The sequence below is a fragment of the Loxodonta africana genome, chromosome 7 (assembly GCF_030014295.1).
Source record: "Loxodonta africana isolate mLoxAfr1 chromosome 7, mLoxAfr1.hap2, whole genome shotgun sequence".
Lineage (NCBI taxonomy): Eukaryota > Metazoa > Chordata > Mammalia > Proboscidea > Elephantidae > Loxodonta > Loxodonta africana.
Genome location: NC_087348.1, coordinates 36,902,121 through 36,924,704, shown reverse-complemented (window position 1 = coordinate 36,924,704; position 22,584 = coordinate 36,902,121). Strand labels below are relative to the sequence as shown.

Below are 22,584 nucleotides of genomic sequence, written 5' to 3'. Positions count from 1 at the left end.
CTTCTGAAACCAGCCCGAATTTCTGGCAGTTCCCTGTCGATATACTGCTACAGCCATTTTTGAATGATCTTCAGCAAAATTTTGCTTGGGTGTGGTACTAATGGTATTGTTCTATAATTTCCACATTCAGTTGGATCACCTTTCTTGGGAATAGGCATAAATATGGATCTCTTCCAGTCAGTTGGCCAGGAAGCTGTCTTCCGTATTTCTTGGCATAGATGAGTGAGCACCTGCAGTGCTGTGTCTGTTTGCTGAAACATCTCAATTGATATTCCATCAACTCCTGGAGCCTTATTTTTCACCAATGCCTTCAGAGCAGCTTGGACTTCTTCAGTACCATCGGTTCCTGATCATATGCCACCTCTTGAAACGGTTGAACATCGACTAATTCTTTTTGGTATAATGACTCTGTGTATTCCTTCCATCTTCTTTTGATGCTTCCTGGGTCATTTAATATCTTCCCCATAGAATCCTTCACTACTGCAACTCGAGGCTTGAATTTTTTCTTCAGTTCTTTCAGCTTGAGGAACACCGAGCGTGTTCTTCCCTTTTGGTTTTCCAGCTCCAGCTCTTTGCACATGTCATTATAATACTTTACTTTGTCTTCTCGAGAGGCCCTTTGAAATCTTCTATTCAGTTCTTTTACTTCACCAATTCTTCCTTTTGCTTCAGCTGCTTGATGTTCGTGAGCAAGTTTCAGAGTCTCCTTTGACATCCATCCTGGTCTCTTCTTTCTTTCCCGTCTTTTTAATGACCTCTTGCTTTCTTCATGTATGATGTCCTTGATGTCATTCCACAACTCCTCTGGTCTTCGGTCACTAATGTTCAATGCATCAAATCTACTCTTGAGATGGTCTCTAAATTCGGGGGATATACTCAAGGTCATATTTTGGCTCTCGTGGACTTGCTCTGATTTTCTTCAGTTTCAGCTTGAACTTGCATATGAGCGATTGATGGTCTGTTCCACAGTCAGCCCCTGGCCTTTTTCTGACTGATGATATTGGGCTTTTACATTGTCTATTTTCACAGATGTAATCAATTTGATTCCTGTGTGTTCATCTGGTGAGGTCCATGTGTATAGTCACCGTTTATGTTGGTGAAAGAAGGTATTTGCAATGAAGAAGTCGTTGGTCTTGCAAAATTCTATCATTCGATCTCCGGCACTGTTTCTATCACCAAGGCCATGTTTTCCAACTACTGATCCTTCTTCTTTGTTTCCAACTTTCATATTCTAATCACCAGTAATTATCAATGCATCCTTATTGCATGTTCCATCAATTTCAGACTGCAGCAGCTGATAAAAATCTTCTATTTCTTCACCTTTGGCCTTAGTGGTTAGTGCTTAAATTTGAATAACAGTCGTATTAACTGGTCTTCCCTGTAGGCGTATCGATATTATCCTATCACTGACAGTGTTGTACTTCAGGATAGACCTTGAAATGTTCATTTTGATGATGAAAGCAACATCATTCCTCTTCAAGCTGTCATTCCCAGCATAGAAGACTATGTCAGATTCAAAACAGCCAATACCAGTCCATTTCAGCTCACTAATGCCTAGAATACCAATCTTTATGCACTCCATTTCATTTCTGACGATTTTCAATTTTCCTACATTTATACTTCGTACATTCCAGGTTCCGATTGTTAATGGATGTTTGCACCTGTTTCTTCTCATTTTGAGTCATGCCACATGAGCAAACAAAGGTTCCGAAAGCTTTACTCCATCCACGTCATTAAGGTCGACACTACTTGAGGAAGCAGCTCTTCCCCGGTCGTCTTCTGAGTGCCTTCCAACCTGGGGGGCTCACCTTCCAGCACTGTATCAGACAATGTTCTGCTGCTATTCATAAGGTTTTCACTGGCTAACGCTTTTCGGAAGTAGACTGCCGGGGCCTTCTTAGCAGAGCAGATCACCAGGTCTTTTCTCCCAAGCAGCAGCTTGAAGGTTAGAACTGCTGACCTTTTGGTTAGTAGACAAGTAGTTAACCATTGCACTACCTGGGCTCCTTCCAAAACATACATACATATACATAATATGTGAAAATTTCTGTATTTATATTATACTTTAAAAATAATATATGTTTGTCATGGACTGAATTGTGTTCCCCAAAAATATGTGTCAACTTGGTTAGGCCATGATTTCCAGTATTGTGTGGGTGTCTTCCATTTTGTGACTCTAATTTCATGTTAAAGAAGATTAGGGTGGAATTGTAACATCCTTACTAAGGTCACATCCCTGATCCAATGTAAAAGGAGTTTCCCCGGGGTGTGGCCTGCATCACATTTTATCTTACCACCAAGAAAGAAGCACTGAGAGCAGAGCACGTCCTTTGGACCCAGGGTTCCTGTGCGGAGAAGCTCCTAATTCAAGGGAAGATTGATGAGAAGGATGTTTCTCCAGAGCCAACAGAAAGAGAAAGCCTTCCCCTGGAGCCAATACCCTGAATTTGGACTTGTAGCCTACTAGACTATGAGAAAATTAATTTCTCTTTGTTAAAGCCATCCACTTGTGGTATTTCTATTATAGCAGCACTAGATAACTAAGATGATGTTCCTTATAAAAAATAAATTCCAATAGTAAATAAACATAAATTTAAAAGTATCAGATTCCTTGGTCACCTCTCTTGAGACCTGTTTCTCAGCAATAATCACTGTACACAGCTTGGCACAAATGATTCTAGATAATTTTAGACTTTTCCCCATTTATCCTCAATTATAAGTAACTAGGAATGCATATACATGTAGTTTTTTAATTTTCTTGTATTTTAAACAAATATGGAATTGTACTATACACCTATTGTACAATTTGTTTTTTTCACTTTCCATTTAGTTAAGTACCTCATTCTTTTTTAACAGCTACCCACTATTTCATAAGATGCATATATAGGTAATACATATTGCTTGCTAATGCACCCTAATTTATTCACAGTGGTTTGCAAATCTTCTTCTGTGGCTATTTCTATATTATATCGTCCTATAAATGGACCTGCTGGGTCAAAGGGGAGAAGGTGACCCTTGGTTTATATTAAGCAAAGAATATAAAAAATAAAGTCCCAGCTTGAAGAAACAATATAGCATAACCAAGAAACTTAAGTATTTAACAAGTCTGGAGGACAAGATATGTATGCTTCAACTGAGAGGCAGGCATGCGTGAGATAATGAGAGGTTTTATAGCCCATGGAAAAGGGCTTAGATGTTTTTTTTTTTAACTAGAGTATAAGGGAAGGAGAGACCCTGGAGGATCTTAAGCAGAAAAGCGATATACAAAGACTACATTTTAGAAGATCACCCTGATAGCAGTGGAAGGTTGGATTATAAGAGATAGGGACTCAGTGCAGGGAAATACTGAGAAAAGGGAGTCGAAAGGTATGAGCAATAATGAGGAGATTGAAAAAACAGGACTTTGTAACTATGGATGGAAGATAAAAAGGAAGAGAAAGAAGTCCATGGTAACTTCCAGGTTTCTGCTTGGCCACCTGATGGGTGGTATCGTTAACCATTATCATTAGCCAAAATGGGAAAGAAGGAAGAGTAGAATTTAAGGCGGGTGGAATTTTAGGGTTGGAAACAGAATTTTAGGGTTCTGTTTGGAGAATGTGGAGCAAGCAAGTTTTTAAAAATATATTCACCATGTTTTCAAGAGGCTAGTAGTTTAGTAAGGTGGCCAAGTACGTCCACAATTTACTAGGGGAATTCATCATTAAAAGAAGATTCCCATTCAATATCTTCAGAACCTGTATATTCTTGGTCAATATTTCTGAGCCCTTCATTCATCTCAGCTGAATGTAAGTCAACTGGATTTCACCAGGATTAATTTGAAACATTACATTTCCTATAAACATTACCTAAAAATGAGAAGGAGCTGATATCTCATGTACACAAATGGCAATAAACTCAACAAATAATTAGACGTATGGTTTCACATAAACATTGCACAGGAGAGATAAACTAAATCCTAGGGAATTCCTAAGCTTTGGATAGATTCCCATTATAATTCAGGATCTGTAGGAGAATAACAATTCCAGACTCCAATGCGATGTGCGAATCCCATTAGTTTGGTTGTGAATGAGGATAAGTAACATTGTACGGTTACTGGTATCAAAGGCTGGATACAGTCTGTATCAGGTTACCAATACTAGACTACAGGAACTAATTTACTTACTTGACTCCAAGGCAGTAAGGCCTAAAGGCAATGTAATTATTGTGCCTAATGTCCTATTTCAAAAAATATCTGGTAGATAAAGGTCCAGAGAGTAATTTAAGAATATAGTTTATGAAGCAAAACTGACCAGAGAGTACAGTGATCAATTTTTAGTCTTGATTCTGATACTGATTAATTATATGACCATAGCTAAATCACCAATAGTCCAAGTCTTGGTTAATAGATAACAATCACGTACCTGAGTTAAATATGAAACGTTCTAAGCTCTTTAGAAAAGTAATATTTTACATGAGATGAAAGCACTGTTATATATGAGATGAAGTTAACCACCATAACTAAAATCACCCATTTCCATTTAAATAGAACTCCCCTTCAAAAAAAGGTCAGTGTACTCAATAGATACATGTTCATTAACTCCTAAAAGGCATTATCCAAACATTCCATAAATAAGAAAACAAAGTATTTAATAACACAAATCTATCAACACATCTGTTACAGAGTCAGGAGTAGAATCAAACTCTAGGTACCTCCCAGTCCATTGTTCAAGTTGCCTAGTCAGCTTAAATAACGTTGTTCTATGCACCAGAAACAGACTAGTTACAGCAGGGACAGAAAAGGCTTCAAAATCTATCTTTTTAAAACATGTCACAATTTAAAATTGAGAACTCAGGTTCCATATATGGCAACTATTTATTAAACCCTGATAAGCATTTCATCAAGTGCTAGGTTAGGCAATCTATAACGAATAAAGACTGTATTTTAAGCATAGAGTCTGAAAAGTAAACTAATAGCAAGGACCAAAGACTACAAAGTGGTCTATTGCTCTAAAAAGGAATAAGAAAAATGGAAAAAATGGTGAAAGAAAAGCAAAACCAAAAGGTAACTCTATGGAATACTACAGGATGTTTGTACCATGGACAAATGCTGAATTCTATAAAAAACACACCACAGATAAACATCAAATACAAACTAATCCATCTTCGAAATTAGCAAAGTGTCCCCCCATCTCCTGGGGGAAAATTAGCTATTCTCATATATGCTTATTAATCTGACAGCTTTTTATAGAGGTTATTTGGAAATATGTAGTAGAAGTTTTCTTTTAAATGTAGTATAAGTTTTTTAAACACCCTCTGACCAAGTGTGGTAGATGGATTATTGTTCAATTCTTCACATCCTCTGTTACAGCGTAGTTATACATTCATGCCTTTTGCCATGTAACTTTGCAGCCTGGCCACATGACTTGTTTTGGCTAGTGAGATATTAACCAGCTTGATGCCAGAAGAGGCTAAAAAGTGTGTTTTGGTAGTCTGGCTTGCTTCTAGTGCTCTGGTGATAAGCCATGAGATGAGTATGCCCCAGGTGGCTGCTGTCCCTTCATGCTAGATCCCAGCACATTTAGATCAGGTTTAAGCCAACCTGCAGCCTGGGGTCAAGCCCAGCTAAGTCACAAAGTGAAACAGAGGTACCTGGTCAGACTGTATCAGGAGAGCCCCAGGTGACCTATAGACCCAGCATGAGAACAAATGCTTAATTGTTGGAAACTAGTCAACAAAACAATGGCTTGTTACACAGAGTTGCTATGGCAATAACTAACACACCCATAACCTTAAATTTAGGAATAATATCCCAAGGCATTCAAAAACACAGATTCATACAGAAGGTTATTTATCATAGCAAAAAACTGGAAACAACCTATCATCAAATATGGAAACGCTGGTGGCATAGCGGTTAAGTGCTATGGCTGCTAACCAAAGGGTCAGCAGTTCGAATCCGCCAGGTGCTGCTTCGAAACCCTATGGGGCAGTTCTACTCTGTCCTGTAGGGTCACTGTGAGTCAGAATCGACTCGACGGCACTGGGCTTTTATCATCAAATAATAGAGGAATAGATAAACTATAATATAACCAAAAAAAACAAACCCAGTGCTGTCGAGTCGATTCCGACTCACAGAGAGCCTATAGGACAGAGCAGAACTGCCCAATAGAGTTTCCAAGGAGCATCTGGGCGATTCGAGCCGCCGAACCTTTGGTTAGCAGCTGTAGCACTTAACCGCTACGCCACCAGAGTTTCCAATTAGACTAAATATTTGAAACCATTAAAAATCATGTTCTCAAAGAACACTCAAAAATATAAGATCTTCGTAACACATTAAGTTTAAAAAGTAAGATATACTGTTCTTAAGAAAAAAGGAATTATCTGTTTAAGACCAGGTTGATTAATTTATTTAAGACAAATGCCTCTTCTGTGCTAAATACCATAAAAAAAAAAAAAAACATACTAAATAATACACTAAGAATACAGAAGTAAACAAAACAAATACGGTCCTTGACTTCTTAAAACTAATAGTCTAGCAAGAAGAGAGTTTATTTTTAGCTATTTAAAAAATAATACTTTTGCAGATACATATAAAACTACAAATTGTGATAAACTATTGTGACACACACTGCTAGTTAACCACAGTACTTATTTCCTTTTTCCTACTCAGTAACAGAATCCCTGAATTTTATCTGGCCATGGCCACCTTGAGTAGACTACATCTCCCAGCCTTCCTTGCTCCTAGTTGGGACCATGTGACTTAGCTCTGGCTAACGGGATCTAATTGGAAACAGAACGTGCAACTTCCTATAAAACCAAATCAAAATCAAACCCACTACCACCCAGGCAATTCCAACTAAAAGCGATCCTATAAATAAAGGGCTTGCTCTTCTTTGCTTTTTCCCTTTTTACCAGATGCAGCAGTTATTTTGGACTATGACATGTAAGCTTCATGCTGAGAATGGTTGTTGTTGTTGCTGTTATGTGCGCTCGAGTCGGTTCCGACTGATAGCGACCCTATGCACAACAGAACAAAACACTGCCCGGTCCTGCGCCATCCTTACAATTGTTGTTATGCTTGAGCTCATTGTTGCAGCCACTGTGTCAATCCACCTTCTTGAGGGTCTTCCTCTTTTCCACTGACCCTGTACTCTGCCAAGCGTGACGTCCCTCTCCAGGGACTCATCCCTCCTGACATCTCCAAAGTACATAAGACGCAGTCTCGCCATCCTTGCCTCTAAGGAGCATTCTGGCCGCACTTCTTCCAAGACAGATTTGTTTGTTCTTTTGGCAGTCCATGGTATATTCAATATTCTTTGCCAACACCACGATTCAAAGGCGTCAACTCTTCTCTGCTCTTCCTTATTCATTGTCCAGCTTTCACATGCATATGATGTGACTGAAAATACCATGGCTTGGGTCAGGCGCACCTTAGTCTTCAGGGTGACATCTTTGTTCTTCAACACTTTGAAGAGGTCCTTTGCAGCAGATTTGCCCGATGCAATGCGTCTTTTGATTTAATCCAAGTAAAATGAAATCCTTGACAACTTCAATCTTTTCTCCGTTTATCATGATGTTGCTCATTGGTCCAGTTGTGAGGGATTTGTTTTCTTTACGTTGAGGTGTAATCCACACTGAAGGCTGTGGTCTTTGATCTTCATTAGTAAGGGCTTCAAGTCCTCTTCACTTTCAGCAAGCAAGACTGTGTCATCTGCATAACGCAGGTTGTTAATGAGTCTTCCTCCAAACCTGATGCCCCGTTCTTCTTCATATAGTCCAGCTTCTTGGATTATTTGCTGAGCATACAGATTGAATAGGTATGGTGAAAGAATACAACCCTGACGCACACCTTTCCTGACTTTAAACCAATCAGTATCCCCTTGTTCTGTCCGAACAACTGCCTCTTCATCTATGTAAAGGTTCCTCACGAGCACAATTAAGTGTTCTGGAATTCCTATTCTTCGTGGTGTTATCCATAGTTTGTTATGATCCACACAGTCGAATGCCTTTGCATAGTCAATAAAACACAGGTAAACATCCTTCTGGTATTCTCTGCTTTCAGCCAGGATCCATCTGACATCAGCAATGATATCCCTGGTTCCACCTCCTCTTCTGAAACCAGCCTGAATTTCTGGCAGTTCCCTGTCAATATACTGCTACAGCCGTTTTTGAATGATCTCCAGCAAAATTTTGCTTGCATGTGATATTAATGATATTGTTCTTTAGTTTCCACATTCGGTTGGATCACCTTTCTTGGGAATAGGCATAAATATGGATCTCTTCCAGTCAGTTGGCCAGGAAGCTGTCTTCCGTATTTCTTGGCATAGGCGAGTGAGCACCTCCAGCGCTGCATCTGTTTGCTGAAACATCTCAATTGATATTTCATCAATTTCTGGAGCCTTGTTTTTCACCAATGCCTTCAGAGCAGCTTGGACTTCTTCCTTCAGTACCATCGGTTCCTGATCATATGCCACCTCTGGAAACGGTTCAATATCAACTGATTCTTTTTGATATAATGACTCTGTGTATTCCTTTCATCTTCTTTTGATGCTTCCTGCATTGTTTAATATTTTCCCCATGGAATCCTTCACTATTGCAACTTGAGGCTTGAATTTTTTCTTCAGTTCTTTCAGCTTGAGAAACACCGAGCGTGTTCTTCCCTTTTGGTTTTCCAGCTCTAGCTCTTTGCACACGTCATTGTAATACTTTACTTTGTCTTCTCGAGAGGCCCTTTGAAATCTTCTGTTCAGTTCTTTTACTTCACCAGTTCTTCCTTTTGCTTTAGCTGCTTGATGTTCGTGAGCAAGTTTCAGAGTCTCCTTTGACATCCATCTTGGCCTTTTCTTTCTTTCCTGTCTTTTCAGTGATCTCTTGCTTTCTTCATGGATGATGTCCTTGGTGTCATTCCACAACTCATCTGGTCTGCGGTCACTAGTGTTCAATGCGTCAAATCTATTCTTCAAATGGTCTCTAAATTCAGGGGGGATATACTCAAGGTCATATTTTGGCCCTCGTGGACTTGCTCTGATTTTCTTCAGTTTCAGCTTGAACTTGCATTTGAGCAATTGATGGTCTGTTCCACAGTCGGCCCCTGGCCTTGTTCTGACTGATGATATTGAGCTTTTCCATCGTCTCTTTCCAAAGATGCAGTCAATTTGATTTCTGTGTGTTCCATCCGGTGAGGTCCATCTGTATAGTCGCCATTTATGTTGGTGAAAGAAGGTATTTGCAATGAAGAAGTCGTCGGTCTTGCAAAATTCTATCATTCGATCTCCGGCATTGTTTCTATCACCAAGGCCATATTTTCCAGCTACTGATCCTTCTTCTTTGCCTCCAACTTTCGCGTTGCAATCACCAATAATTATCAATGAAACCTGATTGCATGTTCGATCAATTTCAGACTGCAGCAGCTGATAAAAATCTTCTACTCCTTCATCTTTGGCCCTAGTGGTTGGTGAGTAAATTTGAATAATGGTCGTATTAACTCGTCTTCCTTGTAAGCATGTGGATATTACCGTATCACTGACAGCGCTTACTTCAGGATAGATTCTGAAACGTTCTTTTTGACGATGAATGCAACACCATTCCTCTTTAAGTTGTCATTCCCAGCAAAGTAGACTATATGATTGTCCCATTCAAAATGGCCAATACCAGTCCATTTCAGCTCACTAATGCCTAAGATATCGATGTTTATGCGTACCATTTCATTTTTGACCATTTCCAATTTTCCTAGATTCGTACTTTGTACTTTCCAGGTTCTGATTATTAATGGATGTTTACAGCTGTTTCTTCTCATTTTGAGTCATGCCACGTCAGCAAATGAAGGTCCCGAAAGCTTTACTCCATCCACGTCATTAAGGTCGACTCTACTTTGAGGAGGCAGCTCTTTCCCAGTCATCTTTTGAGTGCCTTCCAATCTGGGGGGCTCATCTTCCAGCACTATGTCAGACAATGTTCCGCTGCTATTCATAAGGTTTTCACTACCTAATGCTTTTCAGAAGTAGACTGCCAGGTCCTTCTTCTTAGTTTGTCTTAGTCTGGAAGCTCAGCTGAAACCTGTCCTCCATGGGTGACCCTGCTGGTATCTGAATACCGGTGGCATAGCTTCCAGCATCACAGCAACACACAAGCCCCCACAGTATGACAAACTGACAGACACGTGGGGGCTGAGAATGGTAGAGCAACAAAATAGGAGGAGCCTGGGATCCCCAACACTGTGGGACACTTGTCTAAACCATTTTTATTTTGAGTTTTCAAGTCATTCAGAAATGGACCTAATTCTCGTTGACATAGCTAAGAAGGAAAAACTAAGAGTTCAATATCAGGTTATAACAGAAAGAGTAGATTTTGGCTGGAGGAAGCAGTTTGAGGGATAGCTCCTCTGAGGAGTAAGTTATGACTTGACGCTTGACCAGGTGAGCACCAAGTTAAGGGAGGTGGAGTAGCAAAATGTCCTAGGCAAGGGGAAGATGCAAGGGCTCTGAGAAGGACAGAACTTAGCAAGTTCCTGGAACACAGGAGGTAAATAGCTTTAGACAGGAATGTAGTAGGCAGGGATCATATGATCTAAGCCCTTGCAGGTCATATTAAGAATTTTGAATTTTATCTTTAATATGATGGCAAGCCATCAAAGGTTTTTTTAAGCAGAGTATTGATATGATCAGATATCACATGCTCAAAAGATCATGTAGCCTGCTATGTGGAAAATGCCCGGCAAAGTAGGGAGGCAGGCAAAGCAAGGAATCCAGTTATTTTAATAAATTTCAAATGAGAGGTAACAGTAGTTTCAGTATACTCCAAAACATACCCGTGTCTATCTCTGAGTAGAGGAATTATAAACATTACATTTTTTTGTATTTTGCATATTTTTACCCAAAATTATATCACTCTTTAAAAAAAAAACAGACACAAAAATATTCTAAGTTCATTTTAACAGAATGTGGATTATTACCAAAAAAAAATTTTGAACAAACCTGTAAACTGACATTGGAATATTTTAATACTCAAGGAATCTTTTGTTCTTTTCACGGATGAAAAGCTATACAGACGTCTCTTTAAGACCACCAAATGAGCTAGAAGCAAGAACGGAAGGAAAATATCGATTGCGATCTATGTTCAATCCATGAAATCAGTGACATCTCCTACCCCTACCAATGTATCTCATACAAATAAAGACTGCTGTTAAGGAAGGTATTTATCCTACCCAAGTTCTACAGAGCCCTCTCTTCCACTCCTACTGCTCCGTCAGGCCTTTCATCACTGACGTTCTTCTCCCCAGAAGTGTACCCTGTGCCTCTTTTCTCTCTCATCTTGACTACAATTCCCAACCCACACAAAGGAAAAAATATTTTTCATCTGCTTGATCCCACTATGACTAAAAATAAGTTACATTAGAGGTTCTTTTAAAGTGTAAGTTTCTTGAGGGTAAGGATTATTGTCATAAGCTAGAAAACGGCCTTTTTAATAAGTTTCTGCCTTCTAATATGAAACAGGCAATGGCTGAGTGTATTAACTGTTAATTAGTGAATTAATCTGTATTTAGGACTAAGAATAACTTGCCCTCGTCAGCTTGCGCTGAACATCAATACGAACATGCTTTCTCCTTTTATTGAAGTCCTTGATGATAACAGTGGCAAAATAAGGGTTCAATGATAGATGTTCGCCCATATGTGTTCCAGGGTAAAACCTAAAATCAATCCGAAGCTTTTTCACTCTTCCAAACTAAGCCCTGAATGACTTTATCCATGAGTGACAAGATCATGACATTACTGACTCCCTAATGTTTCTTCTTAGGATCTACACAAAGGATACGTGTGAATCATAACAAATCATGGGTAAAATTAGGAAGAATGGGATTTCCACAACACTTAAATTGTGCTCATCTGGAACCTGTACATGAATCAGGAGATGGCCATCCGAATAGAACAAAGGGACTCTGCATGATTTAAAATCGGAAAAGGTATGCAGCAGGGTTGTATCACTTTAATCAATCTGTATTAAAAAAAAAAAAAACCAAACCCAGTGCCCTCAAGTCGATTCCGACTCATAGCGACCCTATAAGGACTGAGTAGAACTGCCCCACAGAGCACTTAGCCACTACGCCACCAGGGTTTCTGTCAATCTGTATACTTAAGAAATAATTCGAGAAGCTGGACTATATGAAGAACACGGCATGAGGACTGGGGGAAGACTCAGTAACGACCTGTGATATGCAGATGACACAACCTTGCTTGCCGAAAATAAAAAGGACTTGAAGCACTTACTGATGAAGATCAAAGACTACAGCCTGAACATGAAGAAAACATAAATCCTCACAACTGGACCAATAAACAACATCATGACAAATGGACAAAAAACCAGAGTTCTCACTGATTTCATTCTACTTGTGTCAACATTCAATGTCCATGGAAGAAGCAGTCAAGAAATCAAAAAATGTATTTATTGCATCGGGCAAATCTGCTATAATAGACCTCTTCAAGGTTTTAAGAAGCAAAGATGTCACTCTGATGACTAAGATGAGCCTGATCGAGCCATGGTCTTTTCAATCACCTCATACGCATGCAAAAGCTGCAAAATGAAAAAGGAAGACAGAAGAAGATGCATTTGAATTGTGGTGTTGAGGAAGAATACTGAATATACTGTGGACTGCCAGAAGAACTAATAAATCAGACCTAGAAGAAACACAACCAGAATGTTCCTCAGAAGCAAAGGATGGTGAGATTTCGGCTTGCTTACTTTGGATATATCATCACGGAAGACTAATGGCTAGAAAAGGACGTTATGCTTGGTAAAGCAGAGGGTCAACAAAAACATGGGAAACTTTCAATGAGATGGATTGCCACAACAGCCACAACAATGGACTCAAACACACCAATTGTGATCATGAAGACGGAGCAGGACGAGGCAATGTTTCATTCTGTTATACGTAAGGCCGACACAAGTCGGAGCTGACACAATGGCAACTAACAACGACAAGGTTTCTGCCTACTCTTCATATATACGTAAAATAAAATTAATGATCCTATATAAAAGCAACGTGAAAACTAAACCATTCATATCTTTTAAACTAACAGAAGATTAACAGAAGAATCAAAGTCCCCCAACTGGTCTTTTGAGTTCTAAGTCAGGACAATGGATTTAATGAACGTTACAAAAGGTTGGCAGTTTGAGTCTACCCAGAAGTGAGTTGGAAGAAAGGCCTGCCGATCTAATTCCCAAAAATCAGCCACTGAAAACCCTATAGAGCACAGTTCTACTCTGAAACACACCAGGTTGCCATGAATTGGAACTGACTTGAGGGCTACTGTTTTTTAAAAATTAATTACTAGCTCATTTTTTCACATGTTGGTACAGAACTGGAAATCTATCAGCAGGAGGTTAATAGAACTGATTAACACTAACTTACAAAACACTGTAAGTTTTAAAATATGAAAACATGTACACAGTGTAACTATCACCATCAGCCTCCTAGGCTTCATCACCTCCTAAGTGTTTTAAAGTACAATATGTTGTCTTTTGAGGGCATTGTTGGGAGACCTCGGCTCAATTCCTGGCCAATTCACCTCGAGCACAGCCACTGCTCATCTGACAGCGGAGGTTTATATGTTGCTGTGATGCTGAACAGGTTTCAGCAGAGCTTCCAGACTACAACAGACTAGGAAGAAAGGCCTAGAAATCTACTTCCCAAAATCAGCCAATGAAAACCCTACGGATCACAACGGTTCGATCCCACTGTGCATGAGGTCACTATGAGTCAGGGGATGACTAAATGGCAGCTAACAACAACAGCAACATGTTTTCTAACTCTTGTCTCCTAACTACTGTAACACACGCTTATAAGATACAAGTTAACTCTGCAACAGCTAAACTAATTTTTCTTCTTAAAACTTAAGCCTAAATAGAGCCTACTTGTTTTTGCATTCCCCAAATGGTAGAACTCTTTAATTATACACACACACACTTACTTCTAAACAGGGCTGTCATTATTAACTCTTAGTAAGAGGAGAGAACTACTATGACTTAAGTCTGAATCACTATGCGGCCAAGCAACAAATTTGGGGATATTAAGATTGCTTCTAATAATGAATTCGAATGGAAGCAGACCTAAGCAACTAACTGCATTAGCTCCAAAATCAGAATCTCTATTCTGACAAGGAAAAGACTACACATTCATATCAAAACGAGGGTGGAGGCACAGAATGAAAATGAATCCTGTTTAATAAATTAAGAGTTGCTTCTACACTTCAACATTACTAATGGCTAAAATAGCTGAATTCTCTCACTAGAGTGGTTAATGAACCATGAGAAGAATGTCATTAGATTTTAAATACCAACTATCCCTGGCCCTGGTGGCACACTGGTTAAGAGCTCAGCAGTTCAAATCCACCAGCTGCTGCTCCTTGGAAACCCTATGCGGCAGTTCTACTCTGTCCTTACAGGGTTCCCTACGAGTTAAAATCAACTCAATGGCAACGGGTTTGGTTTGGTTTATCCCTGGAACAGACAAGAGTTTAGTGAGTTATTAAAAAGTTATTAAAAAATTGTAAATTAATGAGAAACTAGTTTGTTCTGTAAACCTTCATCTTAAGTACAATAAAAAAAGAGAAAAAATTTAAATAATGTGCCTTATTCATTTATGATTAGAAAAGAAAAACATGTTCATTGTAAAGAATTTAGAAAAAATATATACAAGTATAAAGAAAAACTAAAGCACCTTTAAACTTTCCACTTCAACATTTTATACTGACATTATTTGTACACACATTCACATGCTATATATATGCACACACATATAACACACACAAATGGGATTATAATGCATATAAAGTTGTGTGTACTTTTTCACTTATTTTACCATGAGCACATTCCTGTATCATTAAAACAGTTTTTGAAAACATGATTTTTAATGCCTACATAACATCTAATTTATTTAGTCAATCAAGTCTGGGGATCCTACGCTAAAACTGTCAACCACAAATTGAAACCCTATAGAGGTCAGGAAGCCGACTTCAAAATCTACCTGGAAAGTTTCTACTCAGAACTCTGAACTCACAGTTTGAAAGCACTAGAACCTTCTAACCAAGGATTCAGTGACATTTACTGAGTTTTAGCAATGAAGGATGTTTGCTGAAGACCATTATTTTCCCAAATAGAGTGTACCATTTCACAATTAATCTTCAGGAGAGAAACTAAGTATCAAGGATTGAGGTGGCAATAGTGAATATGAATTAGTACCTACTAAGTACCTACCCGCAATGTTTTATTTTAAAAAATAAGAGAATGTATCCATCTATTACCAAAAAAATCAAACTCACTGCCATTGAGTCAATTCTGATGCACAGCGACCCTATCGGACAGAGAAGAACTGCCCTACCTGGTTTCTGCTTCTTTATGGAAGCAGACTGCCCCATCTTTCTTCCACAGAGCTGCTGGTGGTTTCGAACGGCTGACCTTTTGATTAGCAGCCGAGTGCTTTAACCACCGTGCCATCAGGGCTCCATGCATCTATTACTTGTATAATTAATTTTTCAAGTGGGTATAGGAAAAAATGATTATAGAAAACTACATATAGAAAAAGAATGGAAACGACAAAATATTAGTAGTTATAAATTCTGGAACTTGACATTATTCTTTGAACTTGTCTGTATTTTAAAAAAAATTCTTGGAACAGAAATTTAATGTTAAATTAAAAAATTAGTCATGTGGGTAAGAGAATGAAAATTTTAGTTATGAAGGTAGAGGAAAATCAGAAAGTTTTGCCAGACACTAAGTGAATCTTCAGAGAAGAAAAAACAAAAAGCTGGGCATGGAACATTAAGAAGTTGCTCTAAAATAAAACTAGTAATGTTTCATGTTGGAAATAAATTAGGTTTGCAGAATCATCATCTTTTGAACTTTATATCTGTGCTTCCTTCTGGTACTCTCCTACCCAAAAATGATGTATTTTCTGTCCCATCAAAAGATAGCTTTTTTTAACAGTTAAGCAAATACTATAAAAACTACCAAGACTGCATTTCATTTTCTGATTCTAGTTTTCTTTACTTCATACACCTCAGGTTTTCCTGATGCTAAACACATTTTTAAAAATTTCATTGTCTAAAATCCAAACTTAGCTCAGATCACAACTAGACTTCACTACCTGACGGAATCCTACTGAATATAAACGAGTGTAATTTTCTATTAAGTGAAGTCCCTAGCAGAAAAAAAAAATTAAAGAATAAAAAGAAACAGAAGTAAATTAAATCTTTATATTGGTTCTCACAAACAAAAATTTCAAATAAATGTAAAAATCCCCCCCCCCAATTGCCCCATTTCCCCCAATGTTGCTTTAGGTTGTCTTAACTTTGAGACAGCTCCCCAACCCCCACTCCGCTAGTCAGTTCTCACCTTCTCTCCCGCTGGAACACGTGAATTTTTCAGCAAAAGTGACTCATTCATTGGCATCTTGTCAAACTAACCCCGAAACTATAAGGAGGCTCGGCGCTAACAGAATTCTAAAGCTAGAACACTTTCACTAACACACATCATTTTGACTTTAGAGAAATGAATCACTTTCAGAGCCAATACATACTAACAAACTGTTTATATTTTTCCTCACAAATTGTTCTCCACCATCCCACCCCCTCCCAATTTTAGTCTGGCAATTCACTAATCTAAAATACCTCCTATCTGTGAAGAAGACAAGATGGAGAAGCACAGAGGCATAAGAATGGGGGGGGGGGCGGGGAACGGAAGGAGCAGTTGTACACTCAGCTTACAAAAAGATTCTATCCTGAAACAATGTGAATCTATTCCACATAGTTATCGAAGTTTACTTCTTCACTTAGTTAAATGAAAACACAATACATAACATGCACAAAATTAGAAATCTCCAGAAATAAACTGCTCTCAATGTTATTATTTCACTAAATAATTAAAGTTTAAAAACAACCTAAAAATCAATTACTGAGAAATATTTACTAAAAAATCTTCAATAAGATGTCACTAGCATGAACTATCAACTGCAAATCATTTTATCCTTTTGGTTCATACATTCATCTACTCCAGGGTAATCCATAGAGACGGATGGCGAAGGAACAAGAAAAACAAATGCTTCCTCACATTACCATAGACATTTCCTTATAGCTTTCTCAACTGCCACACTCCACCTGGTGGCAGGAGATGCCTGAATTAGTCATTACACAGGAAATTTCAAAGAAGACTTTCCAGATGTCCTTGAAAAAACGCAAGATGCCCTTCTCTTGCCCTATATGGAATAAGTCTAACAAGGTCCCATGAACATTTTCTCATACGACTGAAGGTCAATATCTAATAAACATTAACATAAAGGTGTGACAATACTCAGAATGGGAAGACCTACATTTAGAGCAATCTACTTACAATCATTCTCTCTACAGTAAGTTAAACGTCATCTCAAGCTTTTCAAACAAACAGGTAACAAGGCACTTATAGTAGCTACGAGAATCTCTATTACATACTCCCACTAACTTTCTTTACCCTTTCCCCCTATGGGTAAACTACAGTTTAATTAACACAGTTAACGGCAGACTGCCACATTGCTTTTAGATATTTGCCAGTAACGTATACCCGTGGGATACTCTAGAGACTGATTTCAACCAAAAATAAAAATAGATAAACAGAGCTCAAACAAAATTAAAACTGAGTCTAGCTGCCCACACTTATTTTCACACATAAGAAAAAAATAACAGTTCTCTTAGAAGCCTCGAGCAGACATATCTTTAGAACACAATGTTAAAAATATGCCCCCCCCCTTCTCCTACCTGTTTCTCACTCAAAGCTGTGATTTTGGCTTGGAGTTCATGAAGCTGTTTCTTTAAATCAGCATTCTGATTGGAAAGAAAAAATATCTGTGAGAAAGATATTTCATTTGTTAACAGAATAGTAGCACGAAGACTTTATGTATACTGTATTAAAAATGACGAAGCAACCTTAAGCATTTAGCCAACAAATCTGCCATGCTTTAAACCATATAGTCATATCAGCATCTACTGTATGGATCCTAAATGTAGGCTAACACTAGAATAAGGAGCCCTGGTGGCACAATGGTTAAAAAGCTCAGCTGCTCATCGAAAGGTTGGTAGTTAACACTCAGCTCGGGGGCTCCACGGAGAAAACACCTGCTGATCTGCTCCTGTAAAGATTTCAGCCTAGGAAACCCTACGGGGCAGTTCTCCTCTGTCCTACAGGGTCACTATGAGTGGGGATCGACTCAACAGCACACACCACCACCACTATAAGAACAGGGACAGGATCTCTGCAATTGCTTTAAATTATAAGTTTTGTATTTTAGGATTTTGCATTGTAATAATACCTTTCTACCAAAATACTGTTACTCTTTATAGAAAGTTTCAGTTGACAGAAAACCTAAAGCTCCACTACACTAAGCAGGACAATGGAGGTTATAAGCACGCATACACTGCATGCTTAACGGTATTAACAACAAAGATAAGAGGTTTTTCTCCACTTGGCCTCTCCGTTGTTTAGTAGAGTACATTTGTTATTTTAGCCTAGATTTGAAAAGCTGTCAGTGCTGCAACTGCCTTAACACTACATCAGTCACATTAGCACACTGACTACCAGGACATTTTCTCAGTTCTAAAATTCTAGGAATCAAAAAAAGAATACTATTTTAGATGAGATACACTGAGCATGCTTGCCTTTTATTCAAGCGGGGGAAAAAAAAAAAATCCAACATCTAAATTTTCAAATGCTTAATGTAGCAGGACACCCTACCAGCAGGCTGAACGCCATCTCCGATGAGAGACTGCTTTCACCTCATCGTTTCACATATCTTTCTTTCAATTCTCCCTGCCTGGTCCTCTGCTAGGACTGGGCCACACTTCCGCCCCCTCTACTGAATTTCATGCTTACTGGGTCCCAGGGTCTCCATTGGTCCTTTTTATAAGTGTATTTGATATATGCCTCTCTAATTTTTTAATGAGATCTCCAAGGAGCCCTGCTGGTGCAATGGTTAAATGCTTGGCTCCTAACCGAAAGGTCGGCAAGTCTGAACCTACCAGTTGCTCCAGGGGAGAAAAGACTTGGCAATCTGTTCCACAAAGATTACAGCCTAGGGAAGTCTATGGGGCAGTTCTACTTTACCCTATAGGGACATTATGAGTCAGAGTCAACTCAATGGCACACATTACACAACAAAAACAACTGAGATCACCCATAAGGTTGTCCAATTACATATCGCCCCTCAGATTCTTAGGGTCAGGGCTGTTCTGTTACATGATCACCAGCACATCAGAAATGCTGAAGTTTGCTAATAGTATTTTAGTTGGCAAAAATGTGGGTTACCACATTAGATGTGAAAGGGTCTATTAATCTAAGCCGACTGACTTTTAGTTCCCTAAATTCGACTTAAATCTATAATTAAAAAAAAAAAATCAAAACAGGAAAAGCTCCTCATGGAACCTGGACTGTCAAACAGGAGTAGGGGCAAGGTACCAACGCAGAGTCAAAAACACAACAGTTAGACCACTGGGCTCTGACTCTGTAGGGATGAATATTATTGCCCACTTCCAAAAATTAGTCTGCCTCAGTACCATTCCACGATCCAAGAATTTATCTTATTTTACCCTTCACAATGAGGCATGCATGTTTTAAAAAATACGTACATATACATATAACTAACCAGTTGCCGGAGCCCTGGTGGCACAGAGGTTAAGAGCTTGGCTACTAACCAAAAGGTTGGCAGTTCAAATTTACCAGCCGCTCCTTGGAAACCCTATCGGGCAGCTCTAGTCTGTTCCATAGGGTCGCTATGAGTTGGAATCAACTCAACGGCAACAGAAGAAAAAAAAAAAAAAAACAGTTGTCATCGAGTCAGTTCTGACTCATGGCAACTCCACATGTTGCGGTGTAGAACTGTGTTCCAGAGGGTTTTTAAAACTGTAATCTTTCAGAAGCAGACTGCCAGGCTTTTCTTTCAAGGCACCTTGGGGGGGGTTTAAACCACCAACCTTTCAGTCAGTAGTTGGGCGGTTAACCACTTGGCACCAAGGACAGATACATATACATACATACACAACACATACATATACATACATACATTTACTTATTTACATGTTCATTTCTGGGTACCCACCTATGAATCTAGGGGTTCAGTGAACAGCTTATAGATAGATAAACACAAGAGAAAAATCTAAACAACTTTGATAAATACTTTTCACACTTACGTGCCATTGTCTAATGGCTACAAAGGGGATAACTGCCTAGACAGTAAATACAATCATCCAAAGACAAGGTAATTTTTTAGAAAGATTTCTATTCAGAGATAGAGAATAAAATACCTAAGTCAAAACTCCTAGGAGAATTTAAAGAATATTTAGCATTTGCTGGACTGTTATGTTCTTGTGGTTGTCAGGTGCCGTCAAGTCGGTTCCGACTTACAGCGACCCTATGCACAACCGAACGAAACACTGCGCCCTGCCCGGTCCTGAGCCATCCTTACAATCGTTGTTATGCTTGAGCTTATTGTTGCAGCCACTGTATCAATCCACCTCATTGAGGGTCTTCCTCTTTTCCGCTGACCCTGTACTCTGCCAAGCATGATGTCCTTCTCCAGGGACTCAACCCTCCTGACAACACGTCCAAAGTATGTAAGACGCAGTCTCACCATCCTTGCTTTTAAGGAGCATTGTGGCCGCACTTCTTCCAAGACAGATTTGTTCGTTCTTTTGGCAGTCCATGGTATACTCAATATTCTTCGCCAACACCACAATTCAAAGGCGTCAACTCTTCTTTGGTCTTCCTTATTCGTTGTCCAGCTTTCACGTGCATATGATGTGACTGAAAATACCATGGCTTGGATCAGGTGCACCTAACAAAGTTTGCTCTTCTACACTTTGAAGAGGTCCTTTGCAGCAGATTTGCCCAACAAAATGCGTCTTTTGACTTCTTGACTGCTGCTTCCGTAGGTGTTGATTGTGGATCCAAGCAAAACGAAATCCTTGACAACTTCAATCTTTTCTCCGTTTATCATGATGTTGCTCATTGGTCCAGTTGTGAGGATTTTTGTTTTCTTTATTTTGAGGTGCAATCCATACTGAAGACTGTGGTCTTTGATCTTCATTAGTAAGGGCTTCAAGTCCTCTTCACTTCCAGCAAGCAAGGTTGTGTCATCTGCATAACACAGGTTGTTAATGAGTCTTCCTCCAATCCTGATGCCCTGTTCTTCTTCATATAGTCCAGCTTCTTGGATTATTTGTTCAGCATAAAGATTAAATAGGTATGGTGAAAGAATACAACCCCGACGCACATCTTTCCTGACTTTAAACCAATCAGTATCCCCTTGTTCTGTCCGAACAACTGCCTCTTCATCCATGTAAAGGTTCCTCACGAGCACAATTAAGTGCTCTGGAATTCCCATTCTTCACAATGTTATCCATAGTTTGTTATGAACCACGCAGTCAAATGCCTTTGCACAGTCAGTAAAACACAGGTAAACATCCTTCTGGTATTCTCTGCTTTCAGCCAGGATCCATCTGACATCAGCAATGATATCCCTGGTTCCACCTCCTCTTCTGAAACCAGCCTGAATTTCTGGCAGTTCCCTGTCAATATACTGCTACAGCCGTTTTTGAATGATCTCCAGCAAAATTTTGCTTGCATGTGATATTAATGATATTGTTCTTTAATTTCCACATTCGGTTGGATCACCTTTCTTGGGAATAGGCATAAATATGGATCTCTTCCAGTCAGTTGGCCAGGAAGCTGTCTTCCGTATTTCTTGGCATAGGCGAGTGAGCACCTCCAGCGCTGCATCTGTTTGCTGAAACATCTCAATTGATATTTCATCAATTTCTGGAGCCTTGTTTTTCACCAATGCCTTCAGAGCAGCTTGGACTTCTTCCTTCAGTACCATCGGTTCCTGATCATATGCCACCTCAGGAAATGGTCGAACATCGACTGATTCTTTTTGGTATAATGACTTTGTGTATTCCTTCCATCTTCTTTTGATGCTTCCTGCATCGTTTAATATTTTCCCCATGGAATCCTTCACTATTGCAACTCGAGGCTTGAATTTTTTCTTCAGTTCTTTCAGCTTGAGAAACGCCGAGCGTGTTCTTCCCTTTTGGTTTTCCAGCTCTAGCTCTTTGCACACGTCATTGTAATACTTTACTTTGTCTTCTCGAGAGGCCCTTTGAAATCTTCTGTTCAGTTCTTTTACTTCACCAATTCTTCCTTTTGCTTTAGCTGCTTGATGCTCAAGAGCAAGTTTCAGAGTCTCCTCTGACAACCATCTTGGCCTTTTCTTTCTTTCCTGTCTTTTCAGTGATCTCTTGCTTTCTTCATGGATGATGTCCTTGGTGTCATTCCACAACTCATCTGGTCTGCGGTCACTAGTGTTCAATGCGTCAAATCTATTCTTCAAATGGTCTCTAAATTCAGGCGGGATATACTCAAGGTCATATTTTGGCTCTCGTGGACTTGCTCTGATTTTCTTCAGTTTCAGCTTGAACTTGCATTTGAGCAATTGATGGTCTGTTCACAGTCAGCCCCCCTGGCCTTGTTCTGACTGATGATATTGAGCTTTTCCATCGTCTCTTTCCAAAGATGCAGTCAATTTGATTTCTGTGT

The 22,584-nt window shown here is 39.2% G+C and overlaps 1 protein-coding gene across 15 annotated transcripts in view; it reads right to left on the bottom strand.

Moving 5' to 3' along the window:
- PHF21A (PHD finger protein 21A) overlaps positions 1-22,584 on the bottom strand; it is a 213,743-nt gene that overhangs the window by 147,483 nt on the left and 43,676 nt on the right. For all 15 annotated transcript variants that reach the window (XM_064288225.1, XM_010592099.3, XM_023550687.2 and 12 more), the window contains one exon: positions 17,757-17,822. In XM_064288225.1, the coding sequence (XP_064144295.1) occupies positions 17,757-17,822 (66 nt within the window). The remainder of the gene's footprint in view (positions 1-17,756; positions 17,823-22,584) is intronic.